The 23,629-nt window shown below is 42.5% G+C and overlaps 1 protein-coding gene across 10 annotated transcripts in view; it reads left to right on the forward strand.

Moving 5' to 3' along the window:
• DOCK3 (dedicator of cytokinesis 3) overlaps positions 1-23,629 on the forward strand; it is a 187,416-nt gene that overhangs the window by 118,462 nt on the left and 45,325 nt on the right. For 9 of the 10 annotated variants that reach the window (XM_033071720.1, XM_033071726.1, XM_033071722.1 and 6 more), the window contains exons 16-27: positions 3,626-3,788; positions 4,891-4,997; positions 5,684-5,855; positions 6,316-6,413; positions 8,037-8,120; positions 8,462-8,562; positions 9,861-9,942; positions 13,945-14,115; positions 17,534-17,726; positions 18,640-18,767; positions 19,726-19,872; positions 21,855-21,953. In XM_033071720.1, coding sequence (XP_032927611.1) covers positions 3,626-3,788; positions 4,891-4,997; positions 5,684-5,855; positions 6,316-6,413; positions 8,037-8,120; positions 8,462-8,562; positions 9,861-9,942; positions 13,945-14,115; positions 17,534-17,726; positions 18,640-18,767; positions 19,726-19,872; positions 21,855-21,953 — 1,545 coding nt within the window. The remainder of the gene's footprint in view (positions 1-3,625; positions 3,789-4,890; positions 4,998-5,683; positions 5,856-6,315; positions 6,414-8,036; positions 8,121-8,461; positions 8,563-9,860; positions 9,943-13,944; positions 14,116-17,533; positions 17,727-18,639; positions 18,768-19,725; positions 19,873-21,854; positions 21,954-23,629) is intronic. The other variant, XM_033071725.1, reaches the window with a different exon arrangement.

The following is a 23,629-nucleotide window of genomic DNA, read 5'->3' on the forward strand; positions in this document are numbered from 1 at the left end:
GTGGGGTGAGCACTGAGAGTTCATTGACCTTTGACACTGTCTCCCACAGCATTCCCTAGAAAAGCTGACAGCCCGTGGCTTGGACAGGAGCACTCTTTGCTGGGTTAAGAACTGGCTGGATGGTGGGCCCAGAGAGTGGTGGTGAACAGTGCTGCATCCAGCTGGGGATCAGTCACCAGTGGTGTCCCCCAGGGGTCTGTGCTGGGATCTGTCACCAGTGGTGTCCCCCAGGGGTCTGTGCTGGGATCTGTCACCAGTGGTGTCCCCCAGGGGTCTGTGCTGGGATCTGTCACCAGTGGTGTCCCCCAGGGGGCTGTGCTGGGATCTGTCACCAGTGGTGTCCCCCAGGGGTCTGTGCTGGGATCTGTCACCAGTGGTGTCCCCCAGGGGTCTGTGCTGGGATCTGTCACCAGTGGTGTCCCCCAGGGGTCTGTGCTGGGATCTGTCACCAGTGGTGTCCCTCAGGGGGCTGTGCTGGGTATCACTCCTGTTCAGTAGTTTCATTGATGACATGGATGAGGCTATGGAGTCCTTCATCAGTAAATTTGCAGATGACACTAAGCTGGGAGCATGTGTTGATCTGCTGGAAGGTAGGAGGGCTCTGCAGAGCCCTGCATCAGTTGGATGGATGGACAGAATCCAATAAGATGAAGTTTAATAAGTCCAAGTTTTGAGTCCTGCATTTTGGCCACAATAACCCGCTGCAATGCTGTAGGCTGGGAACGGTGTGGCTGGACAGTGCCCAGGCAGAAAGGCACCTGGGGATGCTGGTCAACAGCTGACTGAACATGAGCCAGCAGTGTGCCCTGGTGGCCAAGAAAGCCAATGGCCCCTGGCCTGGATCAGGAACAGTGTGACCAGCAGAAGCAGGGAGGTCATTCTGCCCCTGTACTGGGCACTGGTGAGGCCACACCTCAAGTGCTGTGTCCAGTTCTGTCCCCTCAGTTCAGGGAGGACATTGAGAAGCTTGAGAGCATCCAGAGGAGGCAACGAGGCTGGGGAGGGGCTGGGAACACAAACCCTGTGAGGAACGGCTGAGGGAGCTTGGGTTGTTCAGCCTGGAGAAAAGGAGACTCAGGGGTGACCTTATCACTCCCTGAAGGGAAGGGTGCTTGTGCTCAGCTGGGGTTGGGCTCTTTCTCCAAGCAGCACTGACAGAATGAGAGGGCACAGTTCTGATCTGTGCCAAGGGAAATATAGATTGGATATTAGGAAAAATATTTTTATGGAAAGAGTGATTGGGCACTGGAATTGTCTGCCCAGGGAGGTGTTGGAGTCACCATCCCTGGATGTGTTTTAAAACAAGACTGGATGTGGCACTCTGTGCCATGGTTTAGTTGAGGTGTTAGGGCATGGGGTGGACTTGATGGTCTTGGCGGTCTCTTCCAACCCAGTCATTCTGGGTGATTCTGTGTAAAATTCTTAAACTTGTCCCAACCAGCAGCACAATCCAAATCTGAATTGTGCTTTTGTGAAGGTGTTAGCAGAACCACATACAGCATTAATGAGAGTTTTCTCAGCTCCTCATTGCTGCTAACTGTATCTTGATCCAGAAATAGTCCTATTGAAAGGAGTGAAATTACCTCCAGAATGTAGTGCTGTTCAAAATGAAAAAGAGTATTTCCTCCTCAAAATGGTCTTACTCAATTGTTAGTATCTTTCAATATAGTCTGAAAAATTAAACAAAAAAATCCTTTGACACATTTTTCACTTCTTTCTGTTCCAGTAGCAAGAATAGCCTATGAATTGCAAGGCACACCTTTAACAGTAGAAATTTCCTGGTAGTTTTTCTAGTTTAGCTTCCCTCCCCTGCCTCTGCTCTCTAATTCCCCTCCACATTTGGGTCTCAGGGTCACCAAGTGTCTGGATACTAGTCTGATGTTTGTATTTTGCAGATCACAATTTAGAATTAAAGATTTACCAGTCTGCTCTCCTCAGATTATAGACTGTAGTGTAACTGCATGGGAACTAAGTTAAAAACCAGAAGGAGAGACTATTCATGTATTTGAAGTTCATAGTACAAAGCTGCATTCAAAGCTTGGCCATTTGTCAGCCAGAGCAGATGGCTTCTTGATGGGACAAAAAAAGCTCACATTAAAATTTGAATTTTTACTGTACCTTGTAGAGGAAATAGAAATACTGTTTGGTTTGCTCCTAAGAACCTAATGCAGAATGAGGTTTTGGAATTGCTGTGTTGAAACCCAACATAACCATTTACAACCATTACTACAGAATGGAGCTGGCATCCAGAGTGTTCTGGGTTGCAGTACTGGCACTGCTCTCTTCTAACCTGTTGTTACCTGCAACATTTAATTCTTGCTGCTGTATTGAAAAATCTGGGGTTGTGGTTCATCCCATGTGATTGCTGAGGATTATTTGAGAGGACTGAGTTGTGTGAGTCCAGCCTTCAGTCACTCAGTTTGGATCAGAGCCTTTGCAGTGAGTCTCTGTCCACACAGACTGGCTTTGCACTGAATCCCAGAATTCCAGAGAACTTTTCTTCCCTTTTGGGCTCCTTCACAAATTCTTAATTTTCTCAAAGCCAGCAAATTATTGCCAGAGGTTGAATTAACTGGTCTGGTTAATGGGATGTTCTTGGCTGGGCAGTCAGATGGTTACAGATTTTAAAAATCAGTATTTCTGATATGTTTTTGGGATAGAATTTATAGATGCCTTGGGGAAATGACCAGTAGCAATCTTTCTTTCTGGGTTCATTGTCCTTGGACATGCTGAAAGTGAAGAATCTCCAAACTCTCTTTTTTCTGCTTGGTTTTATGAGATGTATCTCCTGGATCTCTTTGTAAGTGCTGGGTCTAGAGCATGGGTTAGTGCTCATCTATTTAAAAATGTGCTTCCTGCTCCTTGTCTTCATCACAAAGGACCTTTTACTGTCCTTATTTCAGGACTTCAGTGTTTATCCTATTTTCCTTTATTTATATTCTAAGGATTATTTTGTTTTCTAAACAGTGTAAGTTGATGTTTTTCTTCATCTGTATTTTGTGAAGGCATAGATTGGCAAGATCTCTGAGTTTTTTATATCTGAAGGCCAAAACTTAGATCCAGTTATGTCTTTTAGGTGATGAGTATTACACAGAAATTCTTTGCTTACCACTGAGGAAATAACTTGATTAGAAATTTTGGGGATACTTGGGGAGGCTGGATAGTTGTAGCTTTGAAAGATGAACATTTATAAAGATCTTGGAAAGGTCAGTTGTCGCTTCTGAACTGAGATACTGAAGCAGAAATCTGGTTAAAGGATCTTTTCACATAAGGCTAATGTTACAAGTGATGGTCCTATTATGTCCTATTTTTTTGACTCAATTTTATATATTTGGACTTAGGTGTTTATTGTATCTACTCAGTGCTTGATGGAAAACTTAGCTTAAATAATAACTTAAGATACTGGGATTCATCCAGTATCACAGGTCTCTTAGTTCATCCTTCGACCCAAAACAAAGTTTCAAGATCTCCTAAAAAATTCACGTTTTATTGTGTCTGAATTTCTTCTTCTGACTCTTTAATGGCTGCAGAAAGCCACGTTACACAAAGGTTCTCACTGGGTAATGAAATGACTCCCAGGTGCTGCTGTGATGTGTTTAATGCTGAGCTCTTTGCTTTGGTGCAGGACTGCATCAGCCTGGGCTCGGGGGAGCCGAGCAGGAGCGCCTACCACTCCTTTGTGCTGTACCACAACAACAGCCCGCGCTGGGGCGAGATCATCAAACTGCCCATCCCCATCGACCGCTTCCGCGGCTCCCACCTGCGCTTCGAGTTCCGCCACTGCTCCAGTGAGTGCCCCTGCCTGCTGCTCTGGGGCACAGCTGCAAGGCACCTCTGCATGGGGTCCCTCCAGGAAACACATTCAAGCAGTGCCTGCCCCAGCTGGTTCAGGGAAATATTTCCTTGGAGAGAAGCGGAATAAAGACCTGTTTATTTAACAGGCACAGCACTCCCCAGCACAAAAATGAACAATACTGAACAGCAAAACCTCTCACTGCTCTGAGGAGATGACAGATTCAGAATGTCCCTTCTGTGGGTCCCAGCCTGGCTCAGTTCTCAGTGCCTCTGGTGCTGGGAAATGCCACAGCCCAGGTGTGCTGCAGGTGTGAGCTCCCCATGCTCCTCTGGGTTTTCAGTCCAGAACAGGTTTGAACAGTTCTAGGAAAAAGGAAAAAAAACACAGTCCAGGGAGCTTCTCTGCCTCAGCTAGCCAAAAACTAACTAAAAGCAAATAAAAACTCTCTCCTGCTGCCCACTGCAAACTGTGTGAAGGATGCAGGGCAGCAAGTGCAGTCTGATAACAAACTCTGCACCTCTTCTCTCCTCCTTCACTGCTGGAACCAGTCTGAAAGCTGAGAACTTAATATCCAGCACAAACAGAACAAATGATTGGGGATACAAGCATCATAAAGTCACCCCAAGACACCAGGGCAAAGCCAAAAGGCCCCAGCTCCTTCCACTGCCAGTTAAATCTGGATGAGGCTATCACTGGGTGGAAAGCAGGAAAGAGAGGCCAACCTGAAATACAGTGAAGAGGCACTGCTGAACAACCTTTTGCTGAATTTATCAAAGGGCACACTAAAAACATGGTGAACGATCAGTGCAGGGCAAAGCACTTTGTAGATGTTTATCCCTGCTGTTCTTTTGTTGTGTTTTTCTGTAAAATGTTCTCTTTGCAGGATAAACAGTTTAGATTTTGCTGTGTTTGATTTGAAACTTGTCAGTCTTTTACACAGAACTAGAAAAAAGAAATTAGAATTAGAAAAGTTGTTTGTTCTGTAAGCTGCTTGTTTTCTTTTAGGCATGTGGAGAAGTTGATGAGTAATCTTGTATATACTGACAGACAGAGTATGCACAAATACAATTCCTTCTTTCTATCTCTTGCTGCAGCAAAAGACAAGGGAGAAAAGAAGCTCTTTGGTTTTGCATTCACCCCATTGATGAGAGATGATGGCACGACCTTGTCGGATGATATCCATGAGCTTTATGTTTATAAGGTACCAGTTCTCTGCAGACTTCTCACTGCTTGTCTCTACTTCATTACTTAAAAGAGTAATGGTCATTACATTATCCTTCTCCCCCTTATTAGAAGTGTGTGAGGAACAGATTAATAGTAGTTTCAAAATTTTATACATTCAAAATCACATGGTTTGGATAGAGCCTTCTATTCTAGGTGCAGCTCACCTTTTCCATCCTAATGATGATGATTTATCTGCTATTAATCCCATCCATTTTGACTTCAAGCATGCTGGTGTTCGTGAACATTCAGCACTTCTTCCAGCCTAAGGCATTGCTCTGTGCCTTTGTAAGGTGACATTGGGCTCAATTCAAATGCCTCGTGCTGCAGTGCCACAGCTTGGCAGCCCTGCAGCAAGAGATTTGGGCTTTGGGGTTTTTCCTTCCTGCTGATTCACCTGGGTTTATTTGTTTAGTACAGTTTTCAGGCAGCAGCACTAAGTTTACATCTGGAAGATCTGGTGAGTTCTAAAGAGGTTGGAGACCACTCTGTGGAGCTGGGTCAGTTCTGGTTGTGTCCAGGTCCCAAGCACAGCTTTTCCTTGGCAGTGTTGGTGTGCACCCACAAAAATCTCAGCACCGGCACAGTTGGGGAGCTGCTGACAGGCTGTGGGCATGTGGGATGAGATGGCCATGGCACAGCTCTGTCCTTGTGCTGTCCCTGCAGTGTGATGAGAACAGCACGTTCAACAACCACGCGCTCTACCTGGGGCTGCCCTGCTGCAAGGAGGATTACAACGGCTGCCCCAACATCCCCTCCAGCCTCATCTTCCAGCGCAGCACCAAGGAGACCTTCTCAGTCTCCACACAGCTCTCTTCTACCAAACTGACCCAGAATGGTGAGTTGCTGATCCCTCAGACCTGCCCAAGGCAGCAGGAATTTGGAAGGAGAGACAAAAAATCCCTATTAGCACTTCTACACAATCCAGTTTTGGTTGGCTTTTGCAGGGCAACTAAGTAAATAAGATTTTTTTACAGCAATGTCCCTAAAGCATGAGCAGACAAGAGTGGATTGTCCATAGTGCAGTGTCAAGTCACACAGGGAAAAATGAAAAATGCAGCCTTTACTCTTTTCAAAGCACTTTACCATTCCTCCATTCCTTTCTCCACTAGAAGTATTGACTCACTCCATATTGTACTTCTTGTTTTCCATTATATATAAATATATATGTATGTCATTTCCCAAGAAGTGTGGACTGCATCAAGAGGTGAAGTGCAGTGTGATGAATCTCTGGGGGGTCTGGGGTTGCCATTCTTCCCTCTCTGTGTGGTTCTAGCTCTTCCTCCCTCTCTCTGCAGTGGATCTGCTTGCCCTGCTCAAATGGAAAGCTTACCCAGATCGAGTGATGGATATTCTGGGAAGACTGAGACACGTCAGTGGCGAGGAGATTGTTAAGGTACTACATGAAATAGCAGCCTTTGGATGTGTCTATGACAGGCAGTGAGTTCAGACCTGCAGGCCATTCTGCAGGCTCCCTCTTACTGTGCTTTTTGATTCACACTGTGAGCTTTCCATCCTGTATGAATTGGGATTTTATTGTGACGTGAAGCTGGACAGGAAGATACATTTGAGAAATTAGTGCACAGTAAGTCTGTGGGATCAAACCAGAGCTAATCCTTAGTCAAATTCTCTCAGCCACGTGTGCTGGGTCCTCAGCAGCAGTGATTCCAGTCTGCAGTTCCACACAGCTGGTGCATCCAGCCAGTGGTGCACCACTCTTTTGTCTCCCAGCTCATCATTTCACTGGGTTTTGCAGCCACTCTTGCTCTGCATGATAATCTTGTGTGGCCTGAGCTTCCTTCAGACCCAGGAACTGCCAACTGCATTTGAATGCTTGTGGTCTCAGCAAAACAAAGTGCATTCCAGATATGCCTGTGATAATCTTAGGTATGCTGGGAACTCTCCCTAGGATTTTTTTCTATAAATCTGGAAGTAAAAGCTGATTTCTGACACAAACAACCAAGGAGAAGAAACTGAAGACAAATCCCATCACTTAATAAGAAGTTTGTCATTAAAGCCACTTCACTGTAACTCGTTTGAGTGTTGCCAAATCTGGAATGTTACTCTTTGTGATAATTCGGTAACAGTAACAAAGGAGTACAAATCCCATTTATACGGGAATTCTTCAAGAATGTCATGTTTTCTACACTCTGTTTTTAGGGCAGTATAAGTATCTGTTTTTTATAGAGAAAGAAAAAGAAAGATATGGATTGAATTATTTCATGGGAAGAAGTAATTGATTCTCCCCATAAATCAGCTGTCATTTGGCACTGGGATATGAAGAACAGAATGTAATAATTCAGAAAAGAAGACATTTTATCATTTCAGAGACTTCATAAATTGTTATAATTTATTTCTTGTTGTCCACATTAGAAATTTAAGTAGAGTAGATTAAAAAATCATGAGAGAATGTGCAGTTAATGGTCTCCAGCACTCTCCTTCACACTCTTCCTTTTGGTGACTGTGCTTTCAGAAAGAAATTCACTGAACTGTCAGTGCTCAACAAACTGTGGAGTTAAGGGTGAAAGAAGCAATTGGCAATGTGTAACTTGCCCCAGTTAATGCTTATTAGAAAAGCTTTACTTTTTGTCATTTAACAAAAATGTCAATATTAAACATAATTTAATGTACTGCCCAGCCTCAGATTTGATGCTGAACAGTACCTGAGACTCCAGTGATCTGAGAATGAGAGCGAGTTGTTTTGCCACTGGTGTCAGGCAGCACTTCCAGTCAGCTTAAAGTGAGAGGAACACTCAGTCAAAATTACAAATCAGGTATATAGTACATATTTCTTATTTTTTGTTTTCTTCCATTTTTTGTTTGAAAATACTCCTTGCAAAGAGAAAAAAAGTTTCTTAGTAAAATCAAATTAAAATCTGTCACATCATATGGATGAATCTGAATTTGTCCTTGGCAAGTGTTTCACAAAGATATTAACATGTATGAACTAATTAAAGCAGGGGAGAAGTAACCTTTTGAATACAATTTAAGTTGAAATTCTTTGTTCATGTCATTTTAGTTCCTGCAAGATATTCTGGACACGTTGTTTGTAGTTTTGGATGACAACACAGAAAAGTATGGTCTGTTGGTCTTCCAGTCTCTGGTAAGCTGCTGGATTGTTATTTGTCTCATGCTCAGTGAGTTTATGTTTCTTAGGATCATGTTGCTGATATTGTGCTTCTGTCAAATATGAAATGCTGAGCTGGATCCGGCTGTGTTTTCTGTAATGATCTTGGGTGGGAAGGGCAGGCTGACCTCAGCACATCCAGGGGCAGCAGTATTTGCTCTCACGTGGGAGCCACAGCCAGTAATACCTGATAACACAATTGTGGCTGTTTAAACAGCTCATGTACTTGAATGCTCCTTACCTTGGGTCACTTGTTTGTAGACACTTGGCAGCAATGTGCAGTTTCTTGAGCTGGCTCTCCTTGTCCATGTCCCCAGGTGTTCATCATCAACCTGCTCCGTGACAGCAAGTACTTCCACTTCCGCCCCGTCATGGACACCTACATCCAGAAGCACTTTGCAGGAGCTCTGGCTTACAAGTAGGTTTTGTGTTCCTCCCTTTGACAGGTGGCATCACCAGGCTTGGGAATGGTGGCACTGCCAGGATCACAACCTTCCTGGCAGCAGTGTCCCCAGATTTAAAGCTACTCACCTGGAAGTTTTCCAGCACAGCTGTAGGGAAAAGCTGCCGAATGTCACCAGTGGCTGAGCATGGCCACACTGGGCATTTCTCTTGCACTTCTAGACTGGCAAATCTTTCTTTTCTTTTCTTTTCTTTTTTTTTTTTAATTGAAGAGACACTCAGAACAACTCATTATCAGTCTGTAGTCTATAAAAATGAGCTACCAAGAGCATAAGCATTCCTCATCTTAAGGATGCTGGGATACACAACTTGTGTGAAAGCTTAGAGAACTAATTTTAACTTCTAAAGTAGACAGATATTCACATAAGGTGGTCTATTTGGTTACAATTTAATTTCAGTTGATCAAAAATTTAAATTTCACTGTCACTTTGAAGATTCTGCCTTATTTTATGGTATTCAAAAGAGTCTTGCATCAGAAAATGTGGCTTTGTGGAAGCAATAACAGGTAACTTTCAGTGTTGTTTTTTTCTTTCTTTTAGACCATTGCTTTTGTATATCTGAGTATATTCTGTCTTTGGCCATAGTAAACTATAAAAAATAGCTAATAATTAATTTTGATTCTTTTAAGCAGTTCACATTTTTGTGTAATGAAAATAAATATTAAAAATACTCTATGAATGGCAGGTAAAACCCCATAGATAATATACAACACCAGAAGGTACAGTCCTCTTCAGAGGGTAAAAAGGTGTTCTGCTTTGTGCTAATTAGCACATCTTTCAGACAAAGCAAATGTTTTTTGGTAGTCTGATGTCTGAAATAAAATGTGGGTTTAATACAGCTTTGTAAGTTAGTCCAGATGGTCTCGTGCACTTAGCAAAATAGATGCAGGTATTTTCTTTGTGATCTCAGCTTCCAAAAGCTTCTTACTGAGATGAGAACTGGGATTTCTTAATAAAACAAAAGTATATTTTGGTCTGAGAACCATGCCTTTATCAAAGCTGTCTCTCTAATAACATCTTTTTAATGTTCTCTTAGTGTTCCTCATGGTCCAAGTCAATTACAGGGAAGAAATAATTTTCTGGGTTTGAAACTTAAATAAATGTAAATACCATGTAAATTCAGTATCAAGGACAGCTGTAACTGACCACTGAAATAAAGTGAAATGAGACTGGTTTAGAGATCTCTCCCTTAAAGCAAAATGTTTTCTGACTGTCAGAAGTGGTGCTGAAGTTGTGTGCTCTGCCTGTTCCTCAGGGAGCTGATCCGCTGTCTGAAGTGGTACATGGACCGCTCGGCCGAGCTCGTGCGCCAGGACCACATCCAGGAGGCCATGAGAGTAGGTGTCCACTGGGAGACTGTTCTGTTCCTCTGGGACACAGAAGGGCTGGAAATGGAATCAAGGGTGGGGTGCCACTGGCTTCCTGTAATTGTTTAACCAGAGTTTTATATATACAGCCACAATTTTAGTTTTCTTGTGTCAAAAAATTGAAATAATTAAGTTCCCCTAAGCTCTTTTGCAACCCTATGGAGAACTTAAGTGAGACATATCCATGGCCAGTGCATAAATACTCCTTTGATGTGGGCTACACCTTGCCCTCCAAGCAGCAGCAGTTTTCAGTGTATCAGGCACGGGTGCTATGGATCAAAGTTTTGCTTTTCATTCCTGGCTGTGACACAGCTCCATTGTACCATGGGTTGAAGTCCTAGGGTATTTTAAGCAGCAGATAAATGAGTCTTTTACTGGTTAGAAATCCTCAGAAGCAGCACTGGACCTGACCTATGGTTCTATCACCTATGGTGATAGGACCCTGATGTCCCAGGGAGGCACAGCTGTGAGAAACCCAAGAATGTTTTAGAGCTACTACAGAGAAATCAGAGAATAAATAAAGTATTCATTTTACCATGTGCAATAGTAAGCCTGGAAGTCAGTGTGTCAGGTGCATAAATACTAGATGCCAACATTTGCAGGAAGATGTTTTTCTTTGAGTGAATGCCCACCTGCACCTTCTGCCTCCAAGGGGCCTGTGTCCTAACCTCTGAGTCTGGCATTGGGGAACTGGAAGCAGTGGCAGTGATCAGCACTTGGGTTTTGTCATTTGTCAGTACAAATAGGTGAAACCTCTTCCAGGTGAAGGACACTGCCAATGCCATCCCCTCACTTTCCAGATCCCCTGCTAGGATTCTGTTCAGATAATACAAGGACATTACACCAGTGCTTGCTTTGTCTTTGTAGATACTGACATGCTTAGGAAAATCTTTGGAATTTTCAGCCACAGTTTCATATGGAATGGTAAAAATAGGGCAAATATGCCTTTTCAAGGAATTAGCAACTTTCTGCTTTTTTTTCCTATCCTTATCTTTCCTTTTTTATTTAATTGTAAAAAAAGCTATTAAAGATATGAGATGAGAGGAAGATCTCTAGCTGGAATGACTTCGAGGAGGTTTTCTTCCCTCTCAAACTACCCATTAGTGCTTTATGCAGTGCAACAAATAGAGATGTAGGATATTGTCCCTGTGTGATCTGCATTTGTGGAACTTCATAGCAGTCCTGTTTGGAAATAGTAATGACAGGAGTGCTGGAATGTCTTTCAGCAGCTGGGTTAGAGAAGTCAGTTTGTGAATATGGTACATTGTGTCTCAGCCTCCAAGGCAGCTCTTTGCTTACTGGGGCTCTCAGGTGCTGGCTGGAACGTGGCTGTTCCCTCTGTGAGGGAGGTCAGTCTGCAGACCTGACAGCCCAAGCCTTTCCAAAGAATTAAAATTACCAGCAGAGTTTGTGCAGACCTGACAGCACATCCTCTGCCACCCACACTGCTGTCACTTCTTATTGTGACAGTTACCTTTGCAGGCATCTCTTGCAGGCCCAAATTCAAGTCTTTATCTTCTCCTATTATAGTGAAGTGACTGATTTCCTTCTTTGCTTCCAGATTTTGTTTCAGGCATTTGGAGCAAGTTTGTACCAAAACCATTATCATTGCTAATGTGTCATTACTAGTACCAGCTTCTACTGCTGGGGATTTCTGTGGTCTTTGATGTGTTCACCACACTCCTTGGGTTAGCAGTTCTTTGACTGAGAAAACAGGATAGCTCTGTGTCCCTTTTTCCCTGAATTCTCTGTTCAGTGTAGTGCCCTAAAGCTGGTGCTGAAATACTCTGTACTCTTACAGCTCCTGCTGCTCATGCACATTCATGACGGACATGCAGATGTCTCATAGGATTCAGATTTCCAATCCTGGCATTAGCAAAGAGTGTTCCAGAGGATTTCTAAAATTTCTTACCTCCCTCAAGACTGCTCTTAAGTCTCAAAACTTGCTGTGCAACTTGGAGGAGCTATAACTGAAAGGACATTTCTACCTAGAACACAGCATCATGTTCCTTTATTGTGCCCTATACAAAGCTGAACAAAAGTTGCATCCAGGACCAGCTGCCTGTGCCTCCCAGGGGACTTCTGTAACCAAGTGTCCATGAATGGCTCCACAGCCAGTTTTGCTGTCCCTGAGGAAATTAGGAACTAAGGAACTGTGTCAAGGAAATGCCCTTCCAGCTTCAGTTATCTTCCAGCAGAACTGTAGATGGGTTTTGCCTAAATTAGGGAACCAACAGCAAGGGCTTTTCTCCCTCAGGAGGTTTTCCCCGAGTCTTCCTACTGGTCACAAGGCAGAGGTGCTTACTGTTACATGAACATCCACACAGACTGTGTTTGTAAGGGACCTACTTTAATTTGACACTGATCTTTTATATCATGCCAAACTTTACTGAAGGCTGGGATTTTATCTCAGTGCACTTGTATGTCTTCAGGCACAAATACACATCATATTTGATATGTAGGTAGCAAGAGCCAAAGTTAGTCCTGGTGCTGACTTGTGCTACCAAGACTTGGTTTGTGTTTTTAGCATCCCAGTGTGCAAACACTGGGAAGTCTTTGGTTCAATGCCTGTGTGGGCTCACTGTCTGTGCTAAGGAAGCAGTGTTCTGAGCCCTGCTATCTCACCTTCCACAGGGAATTATGGAGCTTTACACACAAATGCTCTGATTCACTGCAGAACATAATCCTCAGATTGGAGTTATGAGCCTTGAGATGAGAATTATGGTTGTGTACACTGAGCCCCTAAAGCAGCTCCTAGGAGCACTGCTTGTGCTGGGTTTGGTGTTAGCACTGGGATGTCAGCCTGGAGAGCTGACTGGGAACCAACTGGCCTTTGTCTGGAAAGGAGCCAGGAATGCAGCTGCTGTTTCCTGATGAAGTTCTTTGGTGTAAGGAAGCTTCACTGGGAGATGGTTCAGTAGTGTGAATAATAACTGCTGCATTACCAAAGTTGCCATAATTTCTGGAGGGAAAAAAGGCTGTAAGAGTCAATGGCATTTTGAAATCTATGATGTCTCTATGAGGAATTTCACTTTCCCATTCTATATCCTTAAAGCTGTGGCATTATAAAATTTACAACATAGCATTGCATACTTCTGCATATTGTGTGGTGGTTCAGTGAGGGACTTCTATGGGTGCAAAAATATCTCTTGGGAGCAAAATCTGTATTTGAATTAACTTCAGTTTCCCAGCATTGAAGTGAGATAAGAATATTTTCCATGGAATGCAGTGAAATATTACTAAGATTTTTGTGCAGCCTGTGATTGCTGAATCTCCAGCCCATTTTTTTCCTGTGCTGGGTTTTGAGGATATCATCAGACCATGAATTATGTCTTCCCTTAATCCTGCTTTGCTGGTGAGTCTTGTTAAGCACTAAGGGAAGGAGTGATGTCCCTGATACTTGGTGCATTCTGGCATTGACAGTTGTGCACAGCCAGCATCAAGGAGTGTGTGAAGTGTCACCTTGCTGGGCTGGTATCTCAGAGCTGTTGATAGGAGAGTGACTTGTTACAGCTGCACAGAACAGTGTGTTTTCTTCATGGTCACTGCTGCCAAATAAATGCAATTCTAAATAAAGCCATTTACAAAATTTTGAAAGAAAACAGAACAGCTTCTTAAGACACTTGCATCATTATGCCAAGTCATGAGAAAACCAGAAGTTTCTTACCTTGACCAAAATTTTCCTCAAATTATGTAACTCAGATTTGTCTCTTTGATGTAAATGCATGCTTTTTCTGTTAGTGGGACATGCAAGTAACAAAGATTATTGGTTGAGAATGGGTACTTGCTACTTGAGTAGCTCTTCCTCAACTGAATTATGTAACTTATAAAACCTGTTTTTCATCTCCTTTCTAAAGCTCAAGAATTTAGTTATTATGCCTGTAGAGTCTTTCCTGGTTCTCTTTAAAGCTCCTTTATTTTTCTTTCTCTCTTTTTCTCTGCCTTGATCTCCTTCCTCTCCTGTTCCTTAAGGCCTTGGAATATCTTTTCAAGTTCATTGTCCAATCTCGGATCCTTTACTCCAGAGCTACTTGTGGAATGGAGGAGGAGCAGTTCCGCTCCAGCATCCAGGAGCTTTTCCAGTCCATCAGATTTGTGCTCAGCTTGGACAGCAGGAGCTCTGAGACTCTCATCTTCACACAGGTTTGCTATTTCCTACACTCCCACTGGCAAACCACGAGGCAGCTGTTCCTGCACGGGTAGGAGGTGTGGGCATGTGGGATTAAATGCAGGTCAGTGGAGTTTTCCCCCCTAACAAGCTGGTGATGCTGGAAAACAAGACACCCATTAATGGCATCAGACAGTAGCTTTGCACAGGTGAGCTGGACTGGGGGCACTCTAGGAGGAAATGACTTCTCACATGAGAATGCAGTTTTTGCTGTTCACAAAATTAAACTGCGTTTTCAAGTCTCTCTCATTCCCATGTCTTATGGTTGGCCTCAAGAATTTCTAAATCCTTCATTATAGTGCTTCAAATCAATACTTACAGTCACAGCAGCATCACAGTGAGTTCGACTGATGTATTTGCACTCAGATAAACAATTCCAGCATGTGCTAAAATTACAGTCAGAATCATGTGCAGCCTGACCACAAACATGTTGTGTGATGCCCCTACTCATATTTAATACATCACTGAATATGGCCCAGGGGACTTTGTGAAGATTCCATGTGGGCTGAAGACAATACTCAAAGTTAGTATGGATTCAGTTTTAAAGACCACTGTAGTGCATCACATACTCCTGCATTTAAGTTTTAAATGTCAAACATGTTGTTCTATGCCTCTGCTCAGAGAATGTCAGAATGGAGCACCCAGAGCTCCCTGGTTACATGAAGTCTTTTGTAATCACTAATGCAGAATTACAGATGTTTGGAACACCTGCTGTATTTTGCCAAAGAAGCAGCTGCTGTGAACGTTGCAGCCAAGCATGACTCTGCTTGGCTCAGGAAGCTGCCAGTGGAGTGATCTTTTTCTTAAGGAGCTGCTCTGAAAGATTTGAGAGCAGCTGCTCTAATATTTTATTTAATCATCCATTAGTGGTTATAATATGATGAGCCAGGAACAAGAGAAAACAGTGAACAGAATTTTGCAGACAAAGTGATGGTGAATGGAAGCAGTATCTACTGAATGTTTTCCAGTTGTGTTGGTCCCAATTACAGAGGGAGAGTCACTTTGAGGATGGGGGATTTTCCCTTTTTCTCTTTGTTTCTCTTTTAAATTTTTTTCCTCCTTTCTCTCACTCTGGTATTTCTTACTTTGGACTTTTATAATTTGCAAACCCTATCCTTGCTGAATCTTTGAAAAGTTTACTTTTTGTTTCCCCCTTGCCACTGTGTTGCCCCCTGATCCCATTGCCCCTTAGGCCCCCCAGGCTGGAGGGCAGGCGAGCGGAGCCGGGACAGGTGCCCCACAAAAATGTGGGGGCACAACAAGGCCGACATTTAATTCTGTAAGTAATGATCCCCAAGACTGCTCCAGTGTTTCATTGTGGATGTTCCCAGTTAATCTCTTTTCCCTACCCCAAACACTCTTTTCCTGCATCTAAATTGAAGTTTGGTGTTTAAGTCACCGGTACTTTAAAACTTAGAGATGTGGAATATTTCAGTTATTCATGGAACAGTTGATGGTATCCACACACCAAAAAGACAGAACTGAGGATGTAGCCAAGATTATGTGAGTCAAATTGTTCAGGGAGCCAAGCATTTGTTTCTTATTTGATTACTAGTTCTGGAAATCTACACAGTTGTTATATACCCACAGAAATGCTCAAGGCCCTTGCAAACATAATTTCCCTGACACTTGTCCTCTTCTCCAGGATATTTGAGAGATCTCAGTATCTCAGTTTTTTCCAGAAATGAGAGTAAAACTGATTTCCTTCTCCCCAGGCAATTAGTTTGACATGAGTAATGTTCCAGCATATTTTGTAATATTTTGTAATAATGGGACCCTTCAAGGAAGTGTTGAAGTAGTGTTCCTGAAGAGATTCCATGCCTGCCCTTGGATTGCCAGGGGTTACACAGAAATCCTTCTGCTTTATAAGTAACAGAAAGTTTAGGAAAACTCCTATAAGGATTTGTTGGGCCAATATTGTCATTTCACTTGTATTATCCCAAAGATAAAGATAGTGACTGGATTTGTGGCTGTTACTGCCTTACAAGAGTACCCAGGAGCTAGTGAAACGATTTATAATTATTTATCTTGCTAGTACATTTTAGGTATGCAGGAACAAATAGGGGACAACACCCAGGAGGCCTTGTGGGGGTTTGTGTAATCTGAGTTGATTGTAACAAAATAAGATTTTGAGAGAGAATGAGTGGAAGAAGGAGGTAAATTTATATTCAGAATAATTTAATGAGCTCCACCATGTTAAGTTGTAAAAATAACCTGATTTTGCTCAAATACTATTAAATAGATATCACTGTTGAATGAAAAAGGATTTGGCAAAGGAAGCTGGGATTATATGGATTAGGAGAGTCATGTCAGTATGGAAGACACAGAAATGTTTATGCAATGAGAAAACAAAAAAATCTCTGAGGAAAAGGAAATACTGACAGTGGTGAAACTCTGGAAGGGCAAAGCTGAACAGAGATCTGCAGTGAAGTCTGGTAAATCTGAACTGGTTGCAGGAAATCACTGGGGGTTTGTGTGGAGAGCTTTGGTAAAGGGTGGTGGGAATGGCAGGAAGGGAAGAGTGGAGGTGTTGTGGTGTGTCCAAGACAGCAACCCCCCCATCTAGGAATTGAAATAGTTACAGTGAGGAAGCAGGTGTGGATGTAGAGGAAGGGAAGAATTTAAAACATTAGGGGGCTGGCAGTTGTTTGATAGGACACCAAGTGTGCAGAACTTGAGCATAGGGTGATGCATGGAATTTTCTACTCTTGTGAAAAAATTAATTGAAAAATAGGAAATAAGACATGAAGAGGTTTTTGTTGTTGTTATGCTGACACTATTTCTGCACTTTAAGAAGCACTTTGAAGGGTAACTCCAGCTTACTGGAAATATCTGTTACTGCGAGAATCACATGCACACTCGCATGATGTGATGCCTGTTTCACATGGACTCACACCCCACCCCTGCTGCAGAAATCCTGCAATGTCACATGGCAGAGATGGTTAAGGGTCTGTCAGCAGGTTCTTCACTTCAGAATATTTTCTGAAGAGTTTTAACTGTCTTAGGTAGTTGCTTAATATGAACAATTGGTATAGAACTCTCTCATCACAAGTGTTGTATTAACTGAAAAAAGTAAATCAACAAAAATGGACTATCTTCTGTTCTCTGATATCTCATTTTTTTTTTTTCTGTTTTATAAGCTATATCCTAAAATGCAGCTTTTTGAAACTGTATCTATGTGCACAAGTTATCTTAAGACTTACAATTGCAGCAGCACTTGATTTTTCTGTGCTACATGTGACTTGTTCACTCCGAGCTCCAGGTGCCACAAGCCATGACCACCAGCCATAGCACAGTCTGTAGTAGCTTTGTGCAGACCCTTCATTCAGTGTTGCAGTGCTGCCAGCTCCCTGCACTGAGCTGCAGGTGCTGAGCTCCCTCCTGTACCCGCAGGCTGCCCTGCTGAACTCGTTCCCTGCCATCTTTGACGAGCTGCTGCAGATGTTCACGGTGCAGGAGGTGGCGGAGTTCGTGCGGGGCACGCTGGGCAGCATGCCCAGCACCGTGCACATCGGCCAGTCCATGGACGTGGTGAAGCTGCAGTCCATCGCCCGCACGGTCGACAGCCGCCTCTTCTCCTTCTCAGGTGAGCTGGGGCTCAGGCTGCTGCTCCACCCTGGCTGCTTCTGCAGTGGTTTGTTGGAAATAACTCCCTGCTGAATGCCAGTCATGGTGGTAATTATTTCCCGTGGCAGCACCATTACAATCTATTCATTCGCTCCGTTGGTTGGAGCAGGGTGCTAATAAAGCCAACATTGTGGGTTTGATTCCTCTTCCCACAAGGGCTTTCACTTCAGAGCTGGATTCCATATCCTTGTGTGTCCCAACTCAGAATATTCTGTAGCTCTGTTAACTCTGTTCAACACAAATACTTAACAAGTTTCGCTATGGCAGGAAATGTTTATAAATCCATCATAGATAAATTGTAGTCACTAAAGGTTGATAAACATACATTAAAAAATCCAGTCAATTATTAAAACTGCCAAATCTCACTTTAGACTTTGCATTGCTTTTATCATGGATAGGAAGAAAATCTCCTTTCTAGCCAGCTTATGCCTGAGAAACAGGGGATAATCGTGTGAGGAACCCACTATATTCCTTTAAAGTACCTTAATCTTTATGTTGTAACTTTAGTATTTCTTTATCTCAACACTTTAGTAACTCTTTAATTCTTAAACTTTTACTTAAATAGACTTACATTATTGTTTGCATATACTTTAAAAACAGAACTTTAAAAAATCTTTAAGAACTCAGTGGAAAATGGGTAAAGATTGTGAGTGTATTTCATACATAAAGGTCTGAATGAATGAAACTATGAAGGTAAAGTGAAAGACAGAAAGCTCCATTGGGTTTCTCTTTCCTGTAGAGAGGACTCAGTGCACTTAAGTTATTGTATTCAGTACAAGATGAGAATGATAACACCACAGAATTTTGTTGCACCATCCATTGTAATTGTTTGTCAATGTTTTCTTTCCTTGAAACGATTTTCCTTCATTCAGAGTCGCGGCGCATCCTGCTGCCTGTCGTCCTTCACCACATTCACCTTCACCTACGACAGCAGAAGGAGCTGCTTATCTGCTCTGGGATCCTCAGCAGTATCTTCTCCATAATCAAGACCAGTTCTTTGGTAAATCTCCTACTTGATTTTAATTTTTTATTTGCACCACTGATAGAGTAAAATGAAGAGTGAGACATTTCTTATAGGTTAATACAGGTTTTTCAAAGAACCTTTTAAAAACAAGATTGTGCTGTCAGCAGGAGAACATCTGAAATGAGGGGCTGGCTCTGTGTGTGACTCAGAGCATCCTGATGACACAGTGTGCTTGCTGTTAGGAGGGGGGAATTGCATACACTCTCACCAGCTTTGACACTGTTTAGTTTTCTTCATGCAAGCCCAGAACTTCGATGTCAGTGGAGTTTAAAAGTTCTACACAGCTCAAGGACTCGCAGTTCTGCAAGAGACAGTAACTAGCACTTTGTGGTTCACATTAAAAGAATACTCTAAAATTATCCAATCTATGAAATCCCACTTACTTTTGGAAATCGCTGCTGAGTTTCAACACCCAGCTTTGACGGTCATAATACTCTGATCTCAAATGGTAACTAGATCATGTAAAGCAATGCTCACAAAGAGGGGGTGGTGAAGTTTCCCCACCTGACTAAAGTAGGAAGCTCATGGTGCTAAATATAATTCATACCAATGTGTATTTCCAATTACAAGTCATGGTTCTGTGTGAAAGGAATGAGATGAAAGGTATCATGGAAATAAGTTAAAATAATACTGTCTTGGAGTAAAGGTTCCTGAACATAATTTGCTGCTGTTGTGTTTTAGGCCTTTGATTATAGACTAACCTTTATGGCTGTGACCCTCTGTGTTTCCATCAGAGACTGTCAAGGTAACACACACACACACCCTGACAGAGCAAGAGATCTGGTCCCAATGAGGAATTTGATTGTACTTCTTTGAACCTGTTGTGGAGCTCTCTGCCCCAGCGAGCCTGTGGTATGGCTGACCCAGCAGAACTGTCTTTAGCAGTTCCATCTCTCCAGTTTCTAACTCTGTGTCTGCTCACCTCTTGCTGTAGGAGGGAGATGTCGTGGAGGAGGTTGAGATGATGGTGGAGAGCCTCCTGGACGTGCTGTTACAAACTCTGCTCACAATCATGAGTAAATCGCAGTCTCAGGAGGCGGTAAGAGGGCAGCGCTGCCCGCAGTGCACAGCAGAAATCACTGTTAGTAACTAACAATCAGTTTCTATTTCCTGCTTCTCTAACCTCTGGTCCAGTCCCTCACCACCACTGGCACCTCATCATCATCTCTGCTGCATGAATGCCCAGGGCTTTCTCTCTTTCCTTTGATAAGCCACAGACCCATTCCTTCCTCCCTGCACTAGTGAGGGCTGCAGGAAGCAGTGGACCCAGGAAGCTTTAGTGGATTTCCAGAATATTTTCTTGTTTGTCTTTGCAGCTGTGATTTGAGAGTTATTGCTTAAGACTTGAGGTACTGGGGAGCTGCCTAAGACTTCACCCCTAAGGTGGTATCACCAAGGGTTCTAATGAGTTTCCAAAACTGAGGATATGACCATGCTCTGTGGTTAAATCCCTTTGCTTAACATCTTGGAGAGCTTCTGTGCAGGGTCATTGATTATTTCATGCAAATGAAACACAACATACTTTTTCAAAAGAAATTAAGAGATGCTAAGTCAAGTGAACTGTTGAGCTTGGTGGGAGAAGCCACCACTTTGCCCAGGCTGCCAGCCTTATCCACAGGGAAGAAATTTTTCTTTGACATTCAGTGGAAGAGAAGAAAAAAAAATAGAATTTTGCTGTTCAGGCTTCTTCTTTCCTGGATTTCTGCCTTTTTCTTTTCTAGCCTATTTTAGCCTAGTTTTGTTTGTTGGAGTCTCTAATGCAGCTTTTGCACAATGTAGGATGCTAAGCTGCTGTTCAGAACATCTTTTTTTCAGATTTGTTTTTTTAGCAAATGGCTGAAACCTCAGCAGGGCTGCTGGGGGAAGATGTGCACTAAGGTGCACTTCTCACACAAAAGAGAAGGTTCCATCTTGCCTTGTTAGCTCAGATAACGAGATGTTCTTTGAGACAGGACAACAAAGGCACTGGCTTGCAAATGTCCAGTAATATCTCAGTTTCCTTTTACTGCTGCCATTTGACTTACTGCTGTTTACCACATGCCAGCCCACACAGAGGAGCACATCTTTGTTCCTAGTGAAGTTCAGCCCTGGAAAGCTTGCAACAACCCGTGACAAAGCTGCTGGGCAGATGCTTGAGCAATTTAGAAAAACAATAAAAAGGAAGGCACAGTCCCTTGTATTCACTCCTCAATTTACATTTCACAGTGATATGTGGATTCTTGTTAGATATGGCTTGGATTTGTGCATTTTCCAAATTAGTTTCTCTGTTGCAGAAAAAAAAGTGTTGTGCAAGGGACTGGCAGTCAACAGACCCAGTCCTGATGTTTTTGGCACCCCTTTGCTTGGTCTCTTGGACAGATTGCTTAACTTCTCTGTGCTTTGCTTTCAGATTTGTAAAATGGGGGAGCTCCTCTTTGGAAAACACTTTGGGATGCTGTGGTAACTGGTTAGGGTGCATCTGCTTTGCAGAATTACAGAAATGTAATTGTAGCTCATGTAGACTTACCCAGGCTGTGCTCAGGAAGTCTGACTGCAGTCCTGTCAGTACTGGAGCTTTGACAGCACAGAACTTGGTGAACACTAATAAGCCATATATTTACAAGCTTCCAGACACCTTCTGCAGCCCAGCCTGATCCCAAGCTGTCACTGCTTTACCGATCAGTCACTTAGTTCAAATAATTGCTGGTCTGTTGGCATGAGCTGCAGTCACACCTCTGACAGACACTGTATATTAAGTATATGGAAAAGGTATTGTCAAAACCTGCATGCTTGGAGGGCAATTGTTAATGTCTGTATTAATAATTTTAAATTATTTTTATTAGACTACAACTTTGATTAAAAGACCTTTAAAACTGGCATCTGTGGAGGAGCCTCCTGGAGGTGTATCCTGTATTAACTCAGGAATTGTTAACCTGCAGTACTTTCAATCTCTGTGCATGCCAGCTGTCCCATAGGCATTGGGGCCATTTCAGACCCCTCCCTTTATACCTTCCCCCGGGTTAAGCTTTCTATCTGTGAAATTTCAGATTGCCTCAATGAAAGAGTTTCTCATTTGGTCAACAGGGAGAATATGTCTCCTGCCTTTTATCTTTGCTTCGTCAGATGTCAGACACTCACTTCCAGCACTTACTGGACAACTTCCAAAGCAAGGATGAACTGAAGGTACAAAAGGATGTGATTTTTGTAGGGTGATTCCCTCAGAATGGGAGAGCAGAGGGGAATCCCTCCAGCATCACTTGCCCTGTTAATCATTCCCATCCGCTGGCACTCTGTTCAGGGACCTTACTTTCACTTCTAGAATCATTGGTGTAGTGTTGCAAAAATACATGTAAGATCACAGGGCACCAAATTATTTTTATAACAGCAAATAAATCCCAGGATAGATGTCATTGGACATAAAGGATATTGTAATTGTTACATATAAAACACAGGCAGAGGGTTTTTTTTAATCCTGTGAATGTGAAGTCAGTTGTTGTATAGCATGTTACTACATGTTCAGTATGTATTGGAGCTTTCTTACAAAGGGTATTGATTTTATGCCAGAATAGAATTTCAAGCCTTTTGGGGGTTACAAATGCCTCTAGCAGATTGAATCTTTTTTTGGGAAAGCTGTAACCTTACCACTCCACTTGCTGCATGCTTCTTTGTGAACATCAGCCTTAATTAGGGCTCTCCGTGATCAGCAGGGGTTGGTGAGGGGCACAGACCCCTGACATTTTGAAATGGCACATCTCACATCAGCAGAACTTCTTACCTCAACTTCGATGGGGAAGAGGAGTATCTCCAGCAACAGCCTGTTCAAAAGGCAGACTAACCCTATAAATAAAGACAAGCTTTTGTAGGAAACTATTTTGTTCAGCATGGCACTCAAATATGCACAATAAGAACAATGTGATGTGTCAGGAACTTCTGTTACCTTACAAATGAAATGGAGAAGCAGTGAAAAGTCCTTTCTGGATAGACTTTTAGCTTTTCAATATTTTGTCTGCATCTAGAGAAGCTGAATAAATGAGGGAGATGAATTTGGGATGATAAAATTCTTATCTTTAGGTTGCAGGGTTCAGTGTATCTCAGGTTGATAGTTATCTGAGATTGCTGCCTTTTTGGTAACTTTAAAATTGCTCACAGGAAAATGATTGGGTAAATTAATTCATAATACATTTTAATAGATACTTAAAAAGCCATCTAAACTACAGTTCTTATGTCAGACTTGTGGAAAGGTCATTGAACTAAAATTTGTCTTTATGCCCAAAAGAACTGTTGTATCTCTGATAATCTGAGTATATGTTCCAAGAGTACCACAAAGGCTGAAGAATTTATATATTACTCTTTTTTTCCTGTCAAATATGGCTGTTAAAATATTTCCAATACCTTTTTTTCTGGCATGGAATGGCATTTTATTCACTTACCACTGTTACACTTTGGGCAAAATGAGGCCAAAAGTCAAAAAGCTTCTAATGCTTCACTCCAAGCTCAGTTACACAAGGTATTAATCCCACACCCTCCTTTAAGGTGTAATGGTAGTGTGGTTTTGAAGAACCCCTGCTCTGCCAATATCTCTGCTATTTTGATTTTGTCTGGAAGGAAAACAAAACAACAAAATCATAGCTTGCAAGGCCAACAACTTGTCACGTTTGATCTTTGCTGTTGTTCTGTAGAGACATGGAGGTGCAGGTAATGAAAAACCAGAAGTGTCTTCAGGTTTGGGAATTTTATTTTTTTTTTTAAAGCAAACATTCAGCTGAATGTGTCTAAGAGTTCTTTGCTGCTGTGTTGCCAGAAAAGGGGTTTTCTGTTACTATTTTAGAAAGCCTGTGTAGGAGTTTTATTGGGCTTGG

The sequence above is a fragment of the Catharus ustulatus genome, chromosome 13, assembly GCF_009819885.2.
Source record: "Catharus ustulatus isolate bCatUst1 chromosome 13, bCatUst1.pri.v2, whole genome shotgun sequence".
NCBI classification, from domain to species: Eukaryota; Metazoa; Chordata; class Aves; order Passeriformes; family Turdidae; genus Catharus; species Catharus ustulatus.